Raw genomic sequence first — 21,591 nt, 5'->3', positions numbered from 1 at the left:
AAAAAAAAAAAAAAATGGACACTGGCTGTTAATTTCCATCTTTTCTTGGTAGAAGGTGCCATCATATTTAGCAGGGGGAAGGGATGGATAGGGATTGCAGAGGAAAGGATAATAGAGAAAGGAATTCATTAACCACAAAGTTTCTATTCCTGGTTTCAATCTGATGTTTGCCTTCCTTATTCTCTCATGATTGTGGGCAAAGCCAACACAAACACAGGGAGAAAAGCAGTTCTGCCTTAACTGTGCGTGGACACCCATGCTTTAAGATGACACCACGTTAACAAACGCACTGAAGTAACTGACTCATTCTCCATCTCAGCTCTTCTCACTGGGAGGACAATGTTGCTGTACAAAATTCACTCAGATAATGGAAAAGATTTTGCGTATGTGAAACAGATGTGCAGCCAATCTTCTCTCCTACAGACGACCTTAGGGGCAAGAGATCCATGGGTGACTCAGGTATGCAAAAAGGAAGCTACCCAGGGTGTCAAGGTAAGCCAGGGTAACCATAAGCTCCCCGGTGCCTGTGCTCAGGCTGCCTGGGGCCCACAGACATGAATCTCCAAGCTCTGAGCAAGTAGGCAGGGTTCCAGCACACAGGATATTCCAGGGAGTCGCAAAAAAGCAGTTCACCTGGAAATGTACTTTTAATCATCAGAGCAAAGCAAGCACATTCAATAGTTTCAACTCCTCTGCATTTACTTTGAAAAATAACAGCTACCAGAGTTACTGAGTAACTACCATGTACCAAGCACTCTATTAGGCTCTTTATCCATATTATCTTTAATCCTATTCTCCTTCTAGGGAAGGAAGTATTTTCCCTCATTTTACAGATGAGGAAACAAGCTCAGAAAAATTAAGTAATTTGTCAAGGTCACCCAGCTTGTATATGGGGGCACTGGGCCCAAATCTAGCTCCATGTAGTCCATGTGCATGCCCCATCCACAAAAGCATTTAAAGACAAAAAGAGTAATATATGTATAGTCATTCACATATGATTAAGGAATTCACATGTAGTTCCTTTTCCTTCAGCCACCATTTATGAGTGCCTGGCTCTGTGTTAAGTACCAGGAGTAAAAAGATAAGAATACCTAAGGCTTGTTGTTGTTAGCTGCTGTCCAGTCAGCCCCCAACTCAGGGCAACCGCATACACAATAGAACAAAACACTGCCCAGTTTTGATCATTGCCATGATCAGTTGCAGATTGGACCAGTGTGATCCATAGGGTTTTCACTGGCTGATTTTCAGAAGTCAATTGCCAGGCCTTTCTTCCTAGTCCGTCTTAGTCTGAAAACTCTGCAGAAACCTGTTCAATATCAGAGCAATATGCAAGCCTCCACTGACAGACAGGTGGAGGCTGCCCATAAGGTGTATTGGCCGGGAATCGAACCTGAGTCTCTTGCATAGAAGGTGAGAATTCTACCACTGAACCACTACTGCCCCACTAAATTCTTCACACATTTAATCTTCACAATAACCCTATGGGGAGGTACTATTATCATCCCCTGTTTTACAGATAAGAAAACTGAGGTTCCCAGAGATTAAGTAATTTATCTAGGATTATACAGTTAAGAATTAGCAGAACTTGCATTTAAACCTAGCAAGCCTGATCCTATGGGCCTATGTTATTAACCACTAGGGTTGTAGATTTCAACAAGGGCTCACAAAATTAAGAACACAAAGTCAGAAGCCACAAGGAGTATTGCATAAATAGGCCTTTGATTTCCATTTACTTAAGAACAGGTTATGATGGCTGTCAATATAGGAAATAACTTGGCAAGGAAACAATGAAGCAACAGCAAACCCAAATGACTCAATGCAGCTCTGCTGATTGCTCAGATAAAAACTCCATCATCCCCTTTGGCTGCTTGCCAGCATTTCACTTTTCCATATGTGTTTGTTAAACTCCAGGGCACAAGGGCACCGCAAGGAAATGGACTAGAAATGACTCCAAATTACCCAACTGCCCTGTGCACAATTTCTAAACAACAAAATGACGTCAACCTGAAAATACACTTATATTTGGAAAGGCAGCAATCTCTTCCAGAAGAGAGAACTTTTTTCTTCATATTAGAAAATATTTTTAAAAGTATGCTGCACCAAAGTTAAAGGGCTGCTTTGGAAAACTATTAAATACTTGCTTCTCAGGTTCCACGGGGAAGAGCAGATCTTCCCCTCGCTCTGCAGCAGCCGGCAGAGATCTGCCTGGACCCCTCACCCGTGTGCGGGGGCCTCTGGGTTAGGAAAAGTGCGTGGGATTTCGGCAGTCGTGACCTACATTCACAAAGCCTGAAACAGAGTTTGTTTTGAACCAGATTTTCCCACAAGTATAAAGCAGCTCACAACCCAGAAACCTTGATTTTTAATTTATGGAGAAAGGCAGTCAACAAATCAAGTCAGTATCACATGGCCACCTGGAGAACCAGGCCAAGCCATAAATGGAGTTTTGTTCTTTTCAAATGGCCTCCATCAGCCTGTTGTGTTTATCTCAAAACAGTCCCTTCAAATCAGTCACCAGATAGATACCTAAGCACCAGGCCCTTTTACCCTAAACAAACAAATGGAAAAAAAAAAACCAAACCCACTGCCATGGAGTTGATTCCAACTCATAATGATCCTACAGGACAGAGTAGAACTGCCCCATAGGGTTTCCAAGGCTAGATTGTCACATTTTTCTCCTGTGGAGTAGCTGGTGGGTTCAAACCACCAACTTTTTGATTTATCAGCTGAATGCTTAACCACTGCACCACCAGGGCTTCTCACTTTTACCCTAGTGACAGGAAAACATATGTCTCTTCCCACTTCCCCTACGGTCCTATTTATTTTAATGTTCTCACCTTGTATTCAAATAATCCTGCAAGTTAACTTCATACTGTGTATTAAAATCTTCCCCAGGTTCACCTCCTAACCCCCAGGGCCTGTGTGTAGATGGGAGCTCACACTAGACTCAAGTAATGAGCTCCTTACGTATATCCCTCCACTTGGGTCCCAGATGCAAAAGCCAAGGCTGGACCAGCTCATCCCTGAGTAATAACGGTTTAGAGCCCGGGTAGGGGCACTGGTAGTTCAGTGGTAGAATTCTCATTTTCCATGCGGGACCCGAGTTTAGTTCTCAGCCAATGCATCTCATGTGCAGCCACCACTCAACCCTCAGTGGAGGTCTGTGTGTTACTAGGATGCTAAATAGGTTTTCAGTGGAGCTTCCAGACTAAGACAGGCAAGGAAGAAAGGCCTGACGATCTACTTCTGAAAACCAGCCAATGAAAACCCTATGGATCACAATAGTTCAATTTGCAAGTGATCATTGGGATGGTGCAGGACTGGGCAGCATTGCATTCTGTCCTCCATGGCGGGGGGGGGGGGGTGTCACCCTATGTCAGGTGACTCCACAGCAGCTAGCAACAACAACATTATGGCCAGGCTCTATTAGCAGTGGTTCTTAACCTCAGCTGCACAAGAGAATCACCTGGGGGAACTTTCAGAAATCCCAATGCCCAATTAAATCAGAATTCCTGGGGGCGGAACTCAGACATCAGTGTTTTTGAAAGTTCCCCACCAGCTAATTTCTCTGTGCAGCCAAAGTTGAGAACTGCAGTGCTCACTCCATCCAGTGGTGGGAACCCAGACAGGCTACTTAACCTCTGAGTGCATCATCAATCTCCTCACAGGGTGGACGGATGGCTCCAGAAGCAGAGTCCTTAGCACAGAGCCTCGCACAGAATCAGTAGGTCCTGGTCCTTTTATTACTCGGAGTAGGGAATGAATTCTATGAGCTACTGGATCACAACCATTTGATCAAATCTTTCATTTCTGCTGCATTCAGGATTTTGTTTTGAAAGGCAAAATGGAGGAGGGATTGAAAAGAAAACGGCGGCAGAGGCAACACCTACTCCAGGTTCCTGTCACTCTGGTCCTATGTCAATTACCTTTTTTAAAAACAGTCCCCGGACCCCATCCTCAGATGAAAACATTCTCCTGAGAACCCCATGCCGACTGGATGCAGCTCCATGCCAAATGTTTTCTAAATGGCGTCTCTCCATCTGAACTTCTGCCTTCTATTTTGTTCTAATGTCTTCAGCTTTTAGGCATAAAAGGCAAACAGCTTCTACATCACTAAGCAGTAAGAGAGGAGCCCTGGTGGCACAGTGGTTAAGCTCTCGACTGCGAACCAAAAGGTCGGCAGTTCAAACCCACCAGCCACTCCATGGGAGAAAGATGTGGCAGTCTGCTTCCGTAAAGATTTACAGCCTTGGAAACCCTATGGGGCAGTTCTACCCTGTCCTATAGGGTTGCTAGGAGTTGGAATTGACTTGATGGGAACAGGTTTGGTTAAGCAGTAAGAACTTATAACAAAAATGACAGGATCATGCAAATGGCAATATTTGGGCCCTTTGGGACTGAGGCCATCAGTCAAATACTTAATCCATTGGGTTCTCACTTCAGTTGTACATAAGAATCACTGACTTAATTCATTTGGAGTGTGGTCCTGAGCATCTACTTAATTTAAAAGTTCCACCAGATAATTCTAATATGCAGCTACAGCTGAAGACCACTAACAACAAGAAAAAACAAAATGTTCATCATCTAAGATACCAAGTATATTTCAAATACCAACTGGAAAAAGCTAAGCTACCTTCCAAAGAAAACATGAAATGCAGGAGGCCTAAAAAGAAAGCCAACACTGGTATGAAAACTGGCCTGCCTATGTCTTTTAACTCAAACAGCAAGTGCAATAGTCAAAACTTCCCACTCCAGTAGTGTCTAGGTTCTTAAAAGCCTGTGAGAAGCCATCTAAGATACTCCACTGGTCTCACCCGTTCGGGAGCAAGGGAGAATAAAGAAAGAGAACAAGATACATGGAAAAGATCCATCCAAAGAACTAATGGACCACAGCTACCACGGCCTCCACCAGATTGAGTCCAGTACAGCTAGATGGTGCCCACCACTGACTGCTCTGACCAGGATCACAACAGAGGGTCCTGGACAGAGCTAGAAAAGGGTGTAGAACAAAAATCTAACTCACAAAAAAAAAGACCAGATTTACTGGCCTGACAGACTGGAGAAACCCCGAGAGTATGGCCCCGGACACTCTTTTAGCTCAGCGGTGAAGTCACTCCTGAAGTTCACCGTTCAGCTGGGGATTGGACAACCTTATAAAACAAAACAGGGTTAATGAGGCACAGCGGTCCAGAGACAAGGACTAGAAGGCAGGAGGGGACAGGAAAGCTGGTGACAGGGAACCCAAGGTTGAGAAGGGACAGTGTTGACATGTCGTGGGGTTGTTAACCACTGTCATAGGGCAATATGTGTACTGTTTAATGAGAAACTATTTGTTCTGCAAACCTTCATCTAAGGTACAAAAAAAAAAAAAAAGAATTATCTATGTGATATCAAATTAACAGCAGCAACTCAAAAGGTTTGATGGGAAGCCTAGAGGGCAGTGAGTTGAAGATAATGGTAATGGAATAATTTGGAAAAGGATAGTGAGAATAGCAGCACAACTGGAAGAATGTAATCGATGTCACTGAATTGTACATGTAGAAACTTTTGAAATGGTGTAACTTTGGCTATGCATATTTTCACCAAAAAAAGGGTCCTCCAAGGTCGAGAAGGGAGAGTGTTGACATGTCGTGGCTTGTTAACCAATGGCATAAAACAATATGTGTACTGACTGTTTAATGAGAAACTATTGTTACACCTTTATCTAAAGTACAATTAAAAAAATTTAGAAAAAAAGAAAATTACAGATCAATATCCCTTATAAATATAGACATAAAAACTCTCAACAAAATTCTAACCAGCAGAATTCAACAGCATATCAAAAAATAATAATAATAATACATCATGATCAAGTGGGATTCATACCAGGGATGCAAGGATGGTTCAATATTAGAAAATTAGTCAATGTAATTCACCACATAAATAAATCAAAGGAAAAGAATCACACGATTATCTCAATCGACACAGAAAAGACATTTGATAAAATTCAACTCCCTTTCCTGATAAAAACTCTCAGCAAAATAGGAATAAAAGGGGAATTCCTCAACATAATTAAGGGCATATATGCAAAACCAATAGCCAACATTATTCTCAGTGGAGAATGACTGAAAGCATTCCCCTTGAGAATGAGAATGATACAAGAATGCCCTTTACCACCACTTTTATTTAATATTGTACTGGAAGTCCAAGCTAGAGCAATAAGGCAAGAAAAAGAAATAAAGAGTATCCCAACTGGAAAGGAAGATGACTTGATCCTGTACATAGAAAATCCCAGAGACTCCACAAGAAAGTTACTGGAACTAATAGAAAGATTCAGCAAAGTGGCAGGGTACAAGAGCAACACACAAAAATCAGTTGGGTTCCTCTACACTAATAAGAAGGACTCAAAAAGGAAATCAAGAAAACAATACCATTAACAATAGCCCCCTAAAAGGATAAAATACCTAGGAATAAACCTAACCAGGGACACAAAAGACTTATTAAAAAAAAAAATTCCCACTCCAGGTTAAGACAGCTAAGAATATCAGAACCCCCAAAGGGAGAGTGAGATCTGCTGAAATAACAAATGTTCCTTGTGACTAGAGCTTATTTATAATAAGATAAATAAATAAATCCTATTTACTTGGAGATATGTCTGCACAAATGGAAGCCTGTAAACTGAATGAGCACTTACCAACATCTATTTGATAGACAAATTAAGGCGCTATTAAAACCATCCCAATCTTGACACTAAATTTATTGATGCATTTTCAAGAAGTCAACTGACTTATAAGGCTTGGAATTGAAATCATACTTAAAAAAAAACATAAGTAAATAAACCTACAATTGCTATAAAGGAAAAAACAAAGAGGAAATAACACACAGCAACACATATCATGAATTTTCAAGTGAGTCATGTGTCCACTCCAGGAGGGCTACCACCTTACCTCTGAATTTCTTAGGTGGATTGTTAAGGTCCCCGGCTTCTGGCTGTACAACACAGCGATCATCTACCAGGCTGCAAAGAAGACAAAGAGAAATGCTATAACAAGCCAAGTCTAGGAAAATAAAACCTCAAGTCTTATGTAAAAATCAGACATTCCAGGACTTTTCCTGTACAAAATTAGCCTGGAATATTCTCCTGCCAGGGAGCTGTTGACACTAGAGGTTTCCCAAGGTTCTACTGCTATGATGGACACTGCTTTCTGTAGCTTCTTCTTCACCACATCCATGATGGATTTTCATACAGCATGCACTATCACCGAAGTTCAGAGACAGACGAAGGGTCCGTGCGTTCACTGAATAGTAGCTGAGGGGCCAAGTTTGCGCCAGATATTGAATTATGCTTGGTCCTGGGATATGTGGATGAATATGAGCTGGGGCGCTGCCCATAGGGAGCTCAAGACTAGTGGAGGAGCCAGAAAGGCAAACCCATAAGAAGACTATAACCTAAAGGTTGTAAGAGAAGGAAGGAAGAAGGAAGAAACAAGTGCAGCCCCAAATTAATTGTGCAGGAGGCCATCTGAGCAGCTGCTAGTAGAACAGGTCCTATTAGAAGAGTTGAAACCAGTGCTTCAAATCTGTTAGTTCCAGACCAGCCTGCTGAGAATTTGCATTTCTAACAAGTTCCCTGCTGAGGGTGATTCTTCTGTATAACCTCCTGGGAACTTGTTAGGAATGCAGATTCTCAGCAGGGAATCCAAACAATTCAAAACCCTGGTTGAAACAGAGATGGGAGGATGAAGTAGAGGAGAACATTTTCAGATGGAAGGAAGTGCAAATACATGGAGATGTGAAAGAACTTTGAGCTTCAAAAGCAACTAGTGGAGAAGAACAAAAAATTACAAATAAATAACCATCCAAAAAATTACATGAATACCCAGTTTTAAAGTCCCGACTGGCCAATCTAACACGCACAATTCTTTTAGAAAAACCATTAAAATCATAATAATAATAATAAATTGAACAGATGAGGAAACTGAGGCTCTGAGAAGTTAAATGACTTGTCCAAGGTCCTAAAACTGGTATCATTAACCAAAAACCAGTTGCCCTTGAGTCAATTCCAACTCATGGCAACCCCGTGTGTGTCAGAGTAGAACTGTGCTCCATTGGGTTTTACATGGTTGATGTTTCAGAAGTAGATCTCTGGGCCTTTCTTCTGAGGTGCCTCTGGGTGCACTCGAACCTCCAACCTTTCAGCTAGCGGCCAAGTGCATTAGCCATTTGCACCACCCAGGCACTCCTAGTATAAGTAGGACTGGCTCATTCTCCAAGTGACCACAGAACGTCCTCTGAGCTACCATGTTATGGTTTTCCAGGGTTTCTTCCATAAATCTGTACTGCCTCTTCTCCCAGAAGCAAGGAGCCAATAAATACTCAGCCTTTACTCTTGCTGCTCCTTCCTCCAAAATTCCCTTTCACTTCTTAGATTCCTGTCTGTCTCTCAAGGCCCTGATTCGCAGTCCCCACCTCCCCCATGAAGCCCCATAAGGCTTTCCTGCTGTCTCTGCCTCTTCACTGTCCTGAGAGGCACAAATGGTACGCTAGACTAGAAGCTCTGCGAGGGCAGGGAGCTGCCTGCTCTGTGGCCCAAAGATGCCCAGGGCTAGCACATCTTCCTGCCTAGGTGAGGTGCTCAGTATCTATTTCGTGGATGAATCAAAGTCACCAGAGTAGGCCACCAACAGTTGCCTCTTTCTGCTCCAAGGTAGAAGGCCTCTCTGCATCAACAAGATGGTCCACAAAGCACAAAAGAGCAAAACATTGCCCAATGTATGCTCCATTTTACTTCTGCAGCCTGAATCTTTATGTAAAAATCAAAAGCAGAGTGTGCACATAAAAAAATCCCTAGCGAATATGATTTCAAACTTTTGCTTTGCATCTATATGATGAGCCCCTGAGAGTACAGATACAGTAATGCCACCACCAGATGTAACATGATACTTGGGGAGGGGCCTCAGAATCTCACATAGGCCTGGTGATCTACATCTGAAAAATCTGCCATTGAAAGCCCTGTGGAGCACAGTTCTACTCTGACACACATGGAGTTGCCATGAGTCGGAGGCAACTCGACAGCAACTGGTACTGTTAATGCTTGAGGAAAACGCTTATAAAGCAAATAATTTGTAACTCACAGGAGTTTTAAGAATGGATACTCTGGAAGGAAGGGAGGAAGGGAAGAGCAAGTACTAAGATTTCAGGGGCTAGTTCAGCAACTGCCTAGAAGTAAGCTTGGTGCCTGGGAGGGCAGCAATGCCAGTAACAGACATCGGGACCACGGAGAGAAAGAGTGATGGGAAGAAAAGATGAGCATACGGTGGGGCTGAGGTTTTAACAAGGCATCCAGATAAAAGCTGTGGGCAGACAGCCAGGAGTGTGGCAGTCAAACTCAGCCACAAAGGGAGGTTGTCGGGGAAGCTAGGGGAAGGAAGGCCAGCCCCGCAGGGGGAAGAGCTAAGAGCACTGGCTTTGGAGTCCCTAGACGCCTGAGCTGTGAAACTTGGGCAAGGGACTGCACCTCTCTGGGGCTCAGAAGTTTAACTCCCATCAAATGGGGATAATACTAGTACTCCCCTTAAAATGTTGTTTGAACATTAAAGGGATGATGTTTTGTATGGTACTTAGCACAATGCACAATGCCTGGCACACAATAACCACTTATATTGTTCATAGAGTGCTTACTGCTGCTATTTGTTATTGTTGTTGCTGAAAAATAGGAAGAGAATGAAAGACTGAACCATGGGGGATGAAAAGGGGAAAGAAGCCAGCCAAGAAAAAAAGAAGGAGCAGAGAAGCACAAGCAGGAGAAGGCCTCTTTGCCAAAAGCCACAGAAGAGAAATTGCTAAGGGGTGGTCTATAGCGTGGAAAAGTCACAAAAGACAAGGACTGAGACATGGTCACTGGATCAGGCAGTCATGGATGACTTCCTCTTATTGATGACTTTTGAAAATGCAATTTTTATCCAGTGAGAGCACAGGGCCCATTGAGCTAGAATTCTATATTTGGACTAACTTGCTCCTTGAAGGTGGATTAACCTGAATGAGAGCCTGGGAATACACACATTTCCCAAACAGCAGAGAACAAGTGTGCTTTAAATAATGGCTATAATTAGAAGGAAGGTGCTGACTGCTGTAAGAATGAGGTTCTTGGAGAAGCTGTTGGCTTTTTTGAGAATGGCTCCTGCCAAATTCAACAATACCACCAGGGCCTCCTTTCTACACAAAGACAATACGGATCATTCGTGACTATTCTAGAGTTAACCATCTTGATTCTCTATTCTGTTTCTATCTGCCTTTGGAGGTCTTTATTTCCTCTTCTAGACAATAGGACGAGGAAGAGGGAGAAGATAATCAAATTAGTACTTTATGGGATATATTTATACCCTTAAACACTGGGTAAAAGATTATAAAAAGCACAAAAGAGCAAAAGTCTGTATTATAGAACTTCATGCAATTTATAGCTTTTGAATATATACAGCAATTTAAACTAGGAAAGGTTCTGCTTCAAAGAAGACAGATAAGCATCCAAGAAGTTCTGGTCTTTGCTTATATTACAAACAAGTCACTATTTGAAAACAAGAGCTTTCACAAAGCTAAAAAGCACTCCTTTGGGACTGTAAATATTAATCTTAAAATTTTTATTCCATATATTTAGCACTCTCCCTTATATATGAAGGAAGAGGAATTGTAATCAATTCTGAATTAATGAGGCTTCACTTTTTCAGGACCAACAGAAAACAATGTTTTTGTATGAAAGGTTAAACCTAGATAGTATGAGAAACTTGGTATTGATGATTTCAATCGTCCCTGTAAAAGCCAAGTAAAATCATAACATTCTTATCTTAGAAAAATCAAAGATTTTAAACTGATGTTATGATGTCTTAACAAATCCTGCCGTGCAAGAAATGAGGCACTCTTACCCCAAGGTGCTAATAAATCCATTTGTCGATCCCTCCGCGTACAGAGAACAAATGTCTCCAATATGTAGGAAACTAGACATCTTGTCAGACATGTCTTTCTGGAGAATCCTAGACAAAGTAAAATATGCAACATTGTTAGAAGAAATGAAAAGGCTCAGAGAGGAAAAAAAAAAAATCACCAAGAGTTGGCTTAGCTCAATTTTCCAAAGTGCTCTACTTAAAAGTCACATTTAAATAAGAGTTTGACAGGCAGGCAATTTAAATGAGCCAAGTAAGGACATATGCAACAACATTTTTTTCTCCCACAAATTAAATAATTTCAGGATATTCCAACCCACAATAACATTTGTTTCAAACAAAACCACACCTGAATCATAGTCTACAAATTGAAGACCCTCGGTAATAAATAGTGAATATAAAAACGACAGGAACGCAGCCAAGAATTTTGCAGTGATTAGAGAGTTGGAAAGTCTGACTTGCGAAACATTAACATATTCAGTTTGCCTCAGGGAATGTTAAGGCAGAAAGAAACACCTGGTATAAAACTTAGGTCTGGCAAGGCCACGGTGCCTGGGCCAAGGTACCAAAGCAACAAAATTAATAAGAGGAAACTTGATAACAAATACCACAAAGCTTTACCAGCCTTTTAAGAATTCGACAACTGTCAGCACTTCACCAAAATGCTATTTCAATGTCTTTCCTCCTCATCCTTTACCAAAAAAACCCCACTTCTAGACAGCACTTGGTCTAAACCCCTTACTATGCAGGTAAGGATAGTATGCAGGTAAGGATAGTATGCAGGTAAGGAGAGTAAGGCTTGAGTTGGTTACGAACCCAGCCATGAATATACAGCTAGTTAGTGGCAGTCCTAGAAAATGCTCTTAAGTTCTAGGAAGTCTCTACACAGCCTAGAAATCACTGAACACACATACACGCAAATATCAACAAAAATATTGATATGACTCATAGAAACAGCTTTCATTGGGGCCATAAATATTGAGGAGTGCGAGCATATTACAAAAGCTACACTTTGACGTTTATAAAACAAACTCAGTTATGTGGGAAGACAGAGTGTGCTGGGGTGGATGCAGCTAATTTTCCAGTTTTCCTCAGGCACCTGGTATATAGATGCATAACTAACCAAGGCCTTCCCAAGACCTCTCCTCCAAACCCTACCAGTTGTCAACAAGTCAACTCTGACTCATGGCGATCCCATATGTGTCAGAGTAGAGCTGTGCTCCATAGAGTTTTCAATGGCTGTTTTTTTTTTTCCAGAAGTAGATGGCCAGGCCTTTCTTCCAAGCCACCTCAGTGGACTTGAATCTTTCGATACATGGCCGACCCCATAAACCGTTTGTACCACCCAGGGACTCCCCTCCAAACCCGGTCCCCTTTAAGCAACTTTTCCCATCTGTTTAGTAAAATTCCCTACTAGAAACCATTTACCCCATAAAGCCACAATAGTTGTAACGCCTGGAAAAGTATTCTCTCCTCAAATTGCTTCCTGGGTGCCAAGTTTTCTTTTAGGAAGAATGATGTGGCAAGGATTGGCAGGGAACCTCAGCAAGCACTTCTACCTTGGCAGGAGTGTCAGGTAATGAAATGAACCAGTAAAGAACCTCAGCTCACAGTGTGTTAGAAGCTGCAAAGAAAAGCTCATTTATCCTCCAAAACAACCCAGATGTTGCAAGAGGGATAAACAGCATTTCACTGAACATGAATTTTTTTAGACAGACACAGCAATTGAGGATGCAGAATAAAATCTCAAACGAAAGAACCAGCATCTCTAGACCTCAGGGAAAGACACACAAATATGCATAAAAGGGGCAGTTTGCCAAGTATTGCTCTCTTCAATCTTGTCCATCATTATGGTGTTTTTCCTAACTAGATGTTTTTATACCTAAAGGCAAACCAGTGTTTTAAAACCCCATCCAAAAAGGCCGCACAAGTGAAAAACATTGAGAGTCATTAATGTTTCCCTTACGTGCTTATGTTTAAAAGCTTTATCATAAAGGGTCAGGAAGTCAGCACGCTTCCGGGACTACTTATTGGAAAATAATTTGTTTGAATTCTGAGTCAGACCAAATTTGTATCTGAACACTCTGACATCCTAGAAAGACTCTGATAAGTTGTGAAATGCAAGAGAGTAGGTATGTGCTCGGGCAAGAAACTAGGGCCCTTGTCCATCCAGCGTGACCAACTCTCTTCTTTTGGGCTTATCCTTCGAATGAACATTGGACCCCTAAGGAGGCCAGGCCAGGCCAGGAGATACTAGTATGACTGCTGTGTTCTGAGGGCAACTTTCATCATCACCTGATTACCTTACTGAAAGGTTCCAGGCTCTTAATGGGAAGATGTAGATGCTATTCAGTGTTCCAGAAGGACAAAGAACAAAATACACAGTATGGCCTGCAATTGATACTTGCATAGACATTTGGACACCACATTGCAATAGCCCAGTTGTGCATTACTAACATTTTTAATAATGATGATGATGCTGTTGTTATTGTTAGTTACCATCGAGGCAATTCTGATTCATGGCAGCCTCATGCATGCAGAGTAGAACAACTCCATAGAATTTTCAAGGCTGTGACCTTTCGAAAGCAGATTAGTAGATTTTTCTTCCAAGGAGACTCTGGTTGGGTTTGAACCGCCAACCTTTTGGGTAGCAGTCAAGCGCTTAACTGTTTGCGCTAACCCAAACCAAATCGAGTCGATTCCAACTCATGGCAACCCTGTAGAACAGAGAACTGCCCCATAGGGTTTCCAAGGCTGTAGTCTTTATAGAAGAAGACTGCCACATCTTTCTCCCACAGAGTAGCTGCTGGATTTGAACCAATGACCTTTCTGTTAGCAGCCAAGTACTTAACCACTGCGCCACCAGTCCTTCCCACTCTACCCTACTGCCATCAAGATGATTCCAACTCATAGCTACCCTATAGGACAGAGTGCAACTGTCCCATAGAGTCTCCAAGGAGCAGCTGGTGGATTTGAACTGTCGACCTTTTAGTTAGCAGCTGAACAGGGACCTTTACTAATAGCTGACATTTATTAAACACTTACTATGTGGACCAGCCATTGCGCTAAGGGCTTTACAAATGTTCTCTTACGGAATCCTCATGACCACTGTGTGAGGCAGGCAAGACCATTATTCCCATTTTGTGATTGGGGAAACAGGTACAGGTCAAGATGCCCAAGTTACATAGTTAACAAGCAGGAAGGCCAGAGTTATAACCCAGGTCTGACTCTTACCTGGAGCTTTTTGTCAATAATGAGCTCTAGAAACAGGTTAAAATGTCAACTGTTCTTATTCTCTGGGAGGTGAAATTATGGAGAACTAATTTTCTTCTTATCTTCTTTCTAACCAACATGCTTATTAACTAGAAAAGACAATTGAACAAGTAACCTTTAGCCACATTTTACATTTCCCCTGAAAGCACAGACCAGTATACTCAGCACAGCTAATGATCCTCAACTGGGCAATCTGCCAGGGGTCAGGATTTAAAAACCAACCACAAGGGGTGAGGGGAGGACAGATCCTACCCCAGGGGTCTCAGGCAACAATGACCCCTCACAAAGGACTGAGCAGAAGGCTTCCTGCTCTGGCTGGAGACCTCTGGAGATCTCTCCTCACCTAGAGCTAGTGAGGGGGAGGAGAAGGAAAAGGAGGAGGAGGGAGCCTGCTTGCAATTATCTGTGATGTCCCAGAAGGAAAAACAAAGGCCAGGGAAAGTCAACAGAACAGGCCTGTGGGGCCTGGAGACGGGGAGGCAGAAAGTCAGCCTGTGAGTGATGGGCCTCTGGCGCAGTCTTCGGTAAGACTTCTGTTGTTGAGAAGCAGGTTGGGAGAGCCTGCCTCTTTATCTGATTCTGGACCATTTGCGTCTGCAAACTGCTCACAGCTGTACCCAGGCCTCCCGTGTCACTCACACAACGGCTGGGGAACACCTAAGAGAAAATCACAGCCGGTGCCAACTGCCACTGAGCTGCATAACTCTGGGACTTCCCACACTAGATGGACACCCAGGGCTCTTTGCTAAAAAACTCTGGCGAGTTGGTCACCTGACAGACAGGACAGGCTTGGAGGGTTAGCTCCAGAACTCCACTCTTCCTCTCTGAACATCAGCTAGTATTATTAGCCCACCATGGTCACCCAGCCCACTTCAACCACTCTGCTTTCATTTCCTCATCTGTAAAATGGGGATAATATTTCAATGGGTTGTTGCAAAGATTAGATAGAATAATGAGAAATGCTTGGCACAGTGACTGGCATACTTTTATTGCTCAATGCTAGCTATTTTTATTATTTTTTAATAAGAGATAAAGTGGAATTCTGGAAGCTTCTAGGGCTTCAAAATTTAAACTCGTAGAGGAAAGGATTCCCTGTGTAAAAAGTCTCCTGGTCATCGTAACAATGAACTCCTGTATGACCCATGAGGATGTATTTTACTTTAGGGAAGATAAATCCGCCTCCTTAATTCCCTTGCCAAGAGAAAGGCTGAACAATCCTGAATTATACTCAACTCTCAACCACAGAGCATCTGGCCTTTCTAAACACACAAATATCACAGAATAGAAGTTGGAAGGAACCTCATTAAGTACATAATTCCATCTCCTTCCAATAACGGAAACTCTCAACTATATCTCCTATGGATGGTCTCAGCATCTGCTTAAAAAAATAAATAAACCAAACCCGCTGCACAGAGTAGATTCCGACGACGTAGAACTGCTCCACAGGGTTTCAAACTGCTGACATTTTGGTTAGCAGCCAAGCTCTTAACCACTGTGCCACCAGGGCTCCATGTTCAGCAGCCTTGTTTGGGAGTGTTCACTCCTCCACCTACAAAAGGACAGCTGCCTCCCAGGACTCTGGCTGCTGATCTGTCCTCTGATGCCGCACAGACCTCCAGGTACTTGAATGCTATCTATCCTACTTCTCCTTAGGGCTTTGCTTCTTTTTACAAAACGTCACCATCCTCCCCCTGTTCTTGACTCATCCTGTGGCAGGCAGGAGTTGCAGCTCCGGGGTCAAACTGCCAGGGTTCAAACCCCAGCTCTGCCACTTACTCACTGTGGGATTTCAGGCAAGCTCTGGAAGTTCCCTAAGCCTCACTTTTCCCATCTATAAAACAGGGGTAATAAGAGTACCTCCCTCATCAGGTTAGTGGTTAAGAGCTATGGCTGCTAACCAAGAGGTTGGCAATTTCGAATCCACCAGATACTCCTTGGAAACTCTATGGGGCAGCTCTACTCTGTCCTACAGGGTCGCTATGAGTCGGAATCGACTCGACAGCAACGGGTTTGGGTTTTTTTTTTTTGCCTCATCAGGTTGTCTTGAGGTTCTGTGAGATCATGTTTACAAAGTCCTCAACACAGTACCTGGCTTGAAGTATGCAATCTCTATAAGCTATGAGTATGAGACCAACACCGCCCCCCTGCAACCCCGCCACCACTCTGACCAGTCAATGCACCTCTTCAAATATGGTTTTGCCTGGAGGGTTTGACCAGGCAGAGAAAGGTGGGATGGTAACCTCTGGGCCACAGCCATGCAGCTGAAGGCTGCAGCAGCTTTGCTGAGCCCCCACACCACCCGCTGGCTCATCTTCCGTTCACTGTCTACTGAAATTGCTCCCTGAGCAATGCATAGCAAGGGGACATTTGATTCCATTCTTAAGAAAGCTGGAAATAAAACCACGCAAATTCTGTTCCTCCCTGGGGAACAAAAACCAGAGGTGGTGGTCTCCAGAATATGGGGTTCCAAAGTTTTGCTCTGTCTTCTCTATACCTTCCCTAGACATCTCCTCCACTCTGCTGGCTTCCAAAAACCAGTCGCCATTGAGTCAGTCAGACTCATGATGACCCCATGTGTGTCAGAATAAAACTGTGCTGTACAGAGTTTTCAGTGGCTGATTATTTGGAAATACAGGCAGTCCCTGAGTTACAAGGTTCAACTTATGTACAAGCCATAGTCATGAACCAACCCTCGTAAAGCCTATTATATCAAGGTACATAGTTTGTAACAACAAACGTGCACTATTTTGTGATGCACATCAAAACATTATTATTATTATTACTGTATTACTATGTTAAAGATGTTTTAGTATATCTGGAAGTGTTTCTTTAATGTTTTTTATGCATAGAAAGGTACACTATATACTAAGACAAACATTTGACTAACTGACATTAGATACCTAACTCTTCTGACTTACATACAAAGAGAACTTAAAGACAGACTTAGGAACTGAATTTGTTTGTAATTCGAGGACTGTCTGTAGATTGCCAGGCCTTTCTCCCAAGGCACCTCTAGGTGGACTCCAACCTCCAACCTTTTAGTTAGCAGTTGTGGTTACTGCGTACCATCAAGTTGATTCCGACTCATAGTTACCCTATAGGACAGAATAGAACTGTCCCACAGGGTTTCCAAGGCTGAATGTGTGTGTGTGTGTGTGTGTGTGTGTGTGTGTGTTAGGTGAAAGTTTACAGCACATATTGATTTTTCATTCAAAAATGTATACACAAATTGTTTTGTGACATTGGTTGCAATCCCTGCAATGTGACAGCACTCTCCTTCTTTTTACACCAGGTTCTCCGTGTCCATTCATCTAGTTTTCCTGTCCCTTCCTGCCTTCTTTTCTTGCTTTTGGGCATGAGTTGCCCATTTGGTCTTGTATACTTGATTGAACTAAGAAGCACGTTCCTCACGTGTGTTATTGCTTGTTTTATAGGCCTGTCTAATCTTTGGCTGAAAGGTGGACTTCAGGAGTGGCTTCAGTTCTGAGTTAACAAGGTGTCAGGGGGCCTTAGTCTCGGAGGTTCCTCCAGTCTCTGTCAGACCAATAAGTCTGGTCAGTTTTTGTGAATTTGAATTTCATTCTACATTTTTCTCTCACTCTGTCCGGGACCCTCTATTGTGATCCTTGTCAGAGCCATCAGTGATGGCAGCCAGGCACCATCTAGCTCATATGGGCTCAGGCTGGTGGAGGCTGTGGTTCACGTGGTCCGTTAATCCTTTGGACTAACATTTTCCTTGTGTCTTTGGTTTCCTTCATTCTCCTTTGTTCTGAACATGATGGGACCAACAGATGTATCTTAGACGGCCACTTGCAAGTTTTAAGACCCCAGATGCTCCTCACCAAAGTAGGATGTGGAATATTTTCTTTATGAACTATGTTATGCCAGTTGACCTAGACGTCCCCAGAGATCATGGTCCCCAGACCTCAGCCCCAGTAACTCGATCCCTCAAGGTGTTTGGATTCCAAGGCTGAAATCTTTATGGAAGGAAACTGCCACATCTTCCTCCCATGGAGCGGCTGGTAGGTTTGAACCACCAACCTTTTGGTTAGCAATTCAGCACTTAACCATGTGCCACCAGGGCTCCTTTCAGTTAGCAGTCAAGCACGCTAACCAGTTCCTCCCTGCTGGCTCCAGTAATCTCTGTATGATAGGGATTCTCAAATCTGTATCTCATGGCCAACAGAGACTGGGAGGCTGGTCCTGGATGCCCACAGTATCTCAATGTACCACAGAGAGTGCATCTGCCTGCCCAACCTGCTTCTCCCCCTCCAGACCTCCTTCTCAGCCATCACCACCAAAGCCTGGAGGGATTTCCCATCTTCCCTTTTGCCTTATCCTTGCCACAGGGCCTTTGCTCATGTTGTTTCCCCAGGCCTAGAACACTCTCACCTCACCCCACCCCTTGCCCTAGTTAAAGCTGATTCATCTTTCAGATCTCAGTTCAGCCACCATTCCCACCAGAAAATCTTTCCCGACCTCCCTAACGAGGTCACACCCTACTCTTTTTTTTTTTTTTTGTATTTTTTTTATTGTTGTACTTCAAGTGAAAGTTTACAATTCAAGTTAGTCTCTCATATAAAAATTTATACATACGTTGTTACGTGACCCTAGTTGCTCTCCCTATACTGTGACAGCACACTCCTCCTTTCCACCCCAGACTTCCCGTGTCCATTCAACCAGCTCCTGACCCTCTCTGCCTTCTCATCTCACCTCTGGACAGAAGCTGCCCATTTAGTCTCTTGTATCTACTTGAACTAAGAAGCAGACTCTTCACAGGTATTATTTTATCTCCCATAGTCCAGTCTAATCTTTGTCTGAAGACTTGGCCTCGGGAATGGTTTTAGTTTTGGGCTAACAGAGAGTCTGGGGGCCATGTCTCAGGGTCCCTCCAGTCTTAGTCAGATCATTAAGTCTGGTCTTTTTACTAGAATTTGAATTCTGCACTCCACTTTTCTCCTGCTCTGTCAGGGATTCTCTGTTGTGTTCCCTGTCAGGGCGGTCATTGGTGGTAGCCGGGCACCATCTAGTTCTTCTGGTCTCAGGCTAATGGAGTCTCTGGTTTATATGGCCCTTTATGACTCTTGGGCTAATACTTTCCTTATGTCTTTGGTGTTCTTCATTCTCCTTTACTCTAGGTGAGTTGGGACCAATTGATGCATCTTAGATGGCTGCTCACTAGCTTTTAAGACCCCAGAACATTTTCTGAATAGACTTTGTTATGCCAATTGACCTAGATGTCCCCTGAAACCATGGTCCCCAGACCCCCACCCCCATTACTCTGTCCCTTGAAGTGTTTGCTTGTATTCAGGAAACTTCTTAGCTTTGGTTTAGTACAGTTGTGCTGACTTCTCCTGTAGTGTGTGCTGTCCTTACCTTCACCTAAGATACTTCTTGTTTACTATCTAGCTAATGAATACCCCTCTCCCTCCCTCTCCACCCTTGTAACCATCAAAGAATGTTTTCTTCTGTGTTTAAAACTTTTCTTGAGTTCTTATAATAGTGGTCTTATACAATATTTGTCCTTTTGCAAATGACTAAATTCACTCAGCATAATGTCTTCCAGATTCCTCCATGTTATGTTTCATAGATTCATCGTTGTTCTTTATCGTTGCGTAGTATTCCATCATGTGAATATACTATAATTTCTTTATCCATTCGTCTGCTGATGGGCACCTAGGTTGTTTCCATCTTTTTGCTATCGTGAACCGTGCTGCAATGAACATGGTTCACACCCTACTCTTACAGACTCCCTGCACCACAGAGCTCCCTTCCCAGCATTTACCTCAGTTCTAAGTTCACGTTTATTTGTGGGAGTCCTGTTTGACACCCCCACAAGATACACCATTGCATTCTAGGGATCTGTTTGGGGATCTGTCTTGCATGTCATTATATTCCCAACCCCAGCACCTAGCACATAGTAGGTGCTTGGCAATACCTGTCAAAGAAATGAATGAAGAAGTCTAACTGAGCACTAAATCCTAGTGATTCATCTTCAGTACATCTCTTGAATGTTCCAACTCTTTTGAACCCCACTGGCCCCACCCCGGGTCTCAGTTAGTATCATTTCTCAACTGGACTCCATAAGGCCCTCCTACTCATCTTTCTGAATCTACCTTTCCCCTCAATCTATTCTGCAAAAACAGCCAGGATGAACTTTTAGAAATACATACCAGAGCCTGTTGTCCCTCTGCTTAACACCTTCTAAAATCTCTTTGGGACTCATCATGATCTGGCCCTTGCCTATCGCCCCCCTCCCCTCTGTACTCCATGCATAATGAACTGTTTTCAGTTCCTCCCACCATGCTGTGTGCCTCTCTGTCCCCTGGGCCTTTGCACAGCCTGTCCCCATTACCTGAGACACTCCTCTCCCTCCCCTAATGCCACTTTTGGCTAACTCCCAGTCACCTTTACAGTACCAGTTTAGATGTCACTGCCTCTTGGAAGCCCTCTCTGACTTCTCAAATCTGGATCATATATCCGCAACATCTCTATGTATCACTCCGATTACCCTATCTGGGCCCACTACCACTATCTGAAAATTGCTTACTTACTTGTTGACTTATTTACTCATTGGCTTATTTACTTTTATTCCCCCACTAGACTGTGAGCCCATGAGGGCAAGGACCCATTCTTCTTCCGTATTGCATCCCCAGCACCTAGTATAGAGCCTGGGACATGGCAAGCAGTCAAACTGGGTACAGTGGAACATAGTGTCACCTTACCTGTTGCCCAACAGAATTTATATTGTCTTTTTAGGTGATTATTTTCCTAAAGCCAAGTTTATACTGTTGGATCAAGGATTGAGAACAAAGGTCTACTGGCCCTTTTCAACAGATTTCTATGAAAAGTTTGGGGTAAAATAACAGTTTATAACTTCTACCTGTTGAAAAAAGTACCCCTTCCCCATTGACCATTCCCTCTGCATGTTGAAAATGGCTATGAGCATGGAAAGGAGGGAATATTTACATACTTTTTTTTTTATTGTTGTAGTTTAGATGAAGTTTATATTTCAAGTTAGTCTCCCATACAAAAATTTATACATACATTGTTATGTGACCCTAATTGCTCTCCCCATACTGTGACAGCACACTCCTTCTTTCCACCCCTGATTCTCCATGTCCATTCAACCAGCTCCTAACCCTCTCTGCCTTTCCATCTCACCCTAGACAGAAGCTGCCCGTTTAGTCTCTTGTATCTACTTGAGCTAAGAGGAACACTCCTCACGAGTATCACTTTATGTCTCACAGTCCAGCCCAATCCCTGTCTGAAGAGTGGGTCTCAGAAATTGTTTTAGTTCTGGGCTGATAGAGAATCTGGGGGCCATGCTTTCTGGGGTTCCTCCAGTCTCAGTCAGACCATTAAGTCTGGTCTTCTTACTAGAATTTGAGTTCTGCACCTC

At 43.1% G+C, this 21,591-nt stretch overlaps 1 protein-coding gene across 1 annotated transcript in view; it reads right to left on the bottom strand.

Moving 5' to 3' along the window:
* The window catches only part of ITPR1 (inositol 1,4,5-trisphosphate receptor type 1), a 399,887-nt gene that overhangs the window by 357,839 nt on the left and 20,457 nt on the right, over nucleotides 1-21,591 (bottom strand). Inside the window, exons 3-4 of the mRNA XM_023735093.1 lie at nucleotides 10,899-11,006; nucleotides 6,927-6,997 (exon numbers count right to left, since the gene is read on the bottom strand). Of these exons, the coding sequence (XP_023590861.1) occupies nucleotides 6,927-6,997; nucleotides 10,899-10,990 (163 nt within the window). The 5' untranslated portion in view covers nucleotides 10,991-11,006. The remainder of the gene's footprint in view (nucleotides 1-6,926; nucleotides 6,998-10,898; nucleotides 11,007-21,591) is intronic.

The sequence above is a fragment of the Trichechus manatus genome, unplaced genomic scaffold (genome assembly GCF_000243295.1).
Source record: "Trichechus manatus latirostris isolate Lorelei unplaced genomic scaffold, TriManLat1.0 scaffold00001, whole genome shotgun sequence".
NCBI classification, from domain to species: Eukaryota; Metazoa; Chordata; class Mammalia; order Sirenia; family Trichechidae; genus Trichechus; species Trichechus manatus.
The sequence above is the reverse complement of the archived record's forward strand: the minus strand, read 5'-3'. Positions and strand labels throughout refer to the sequence as shown.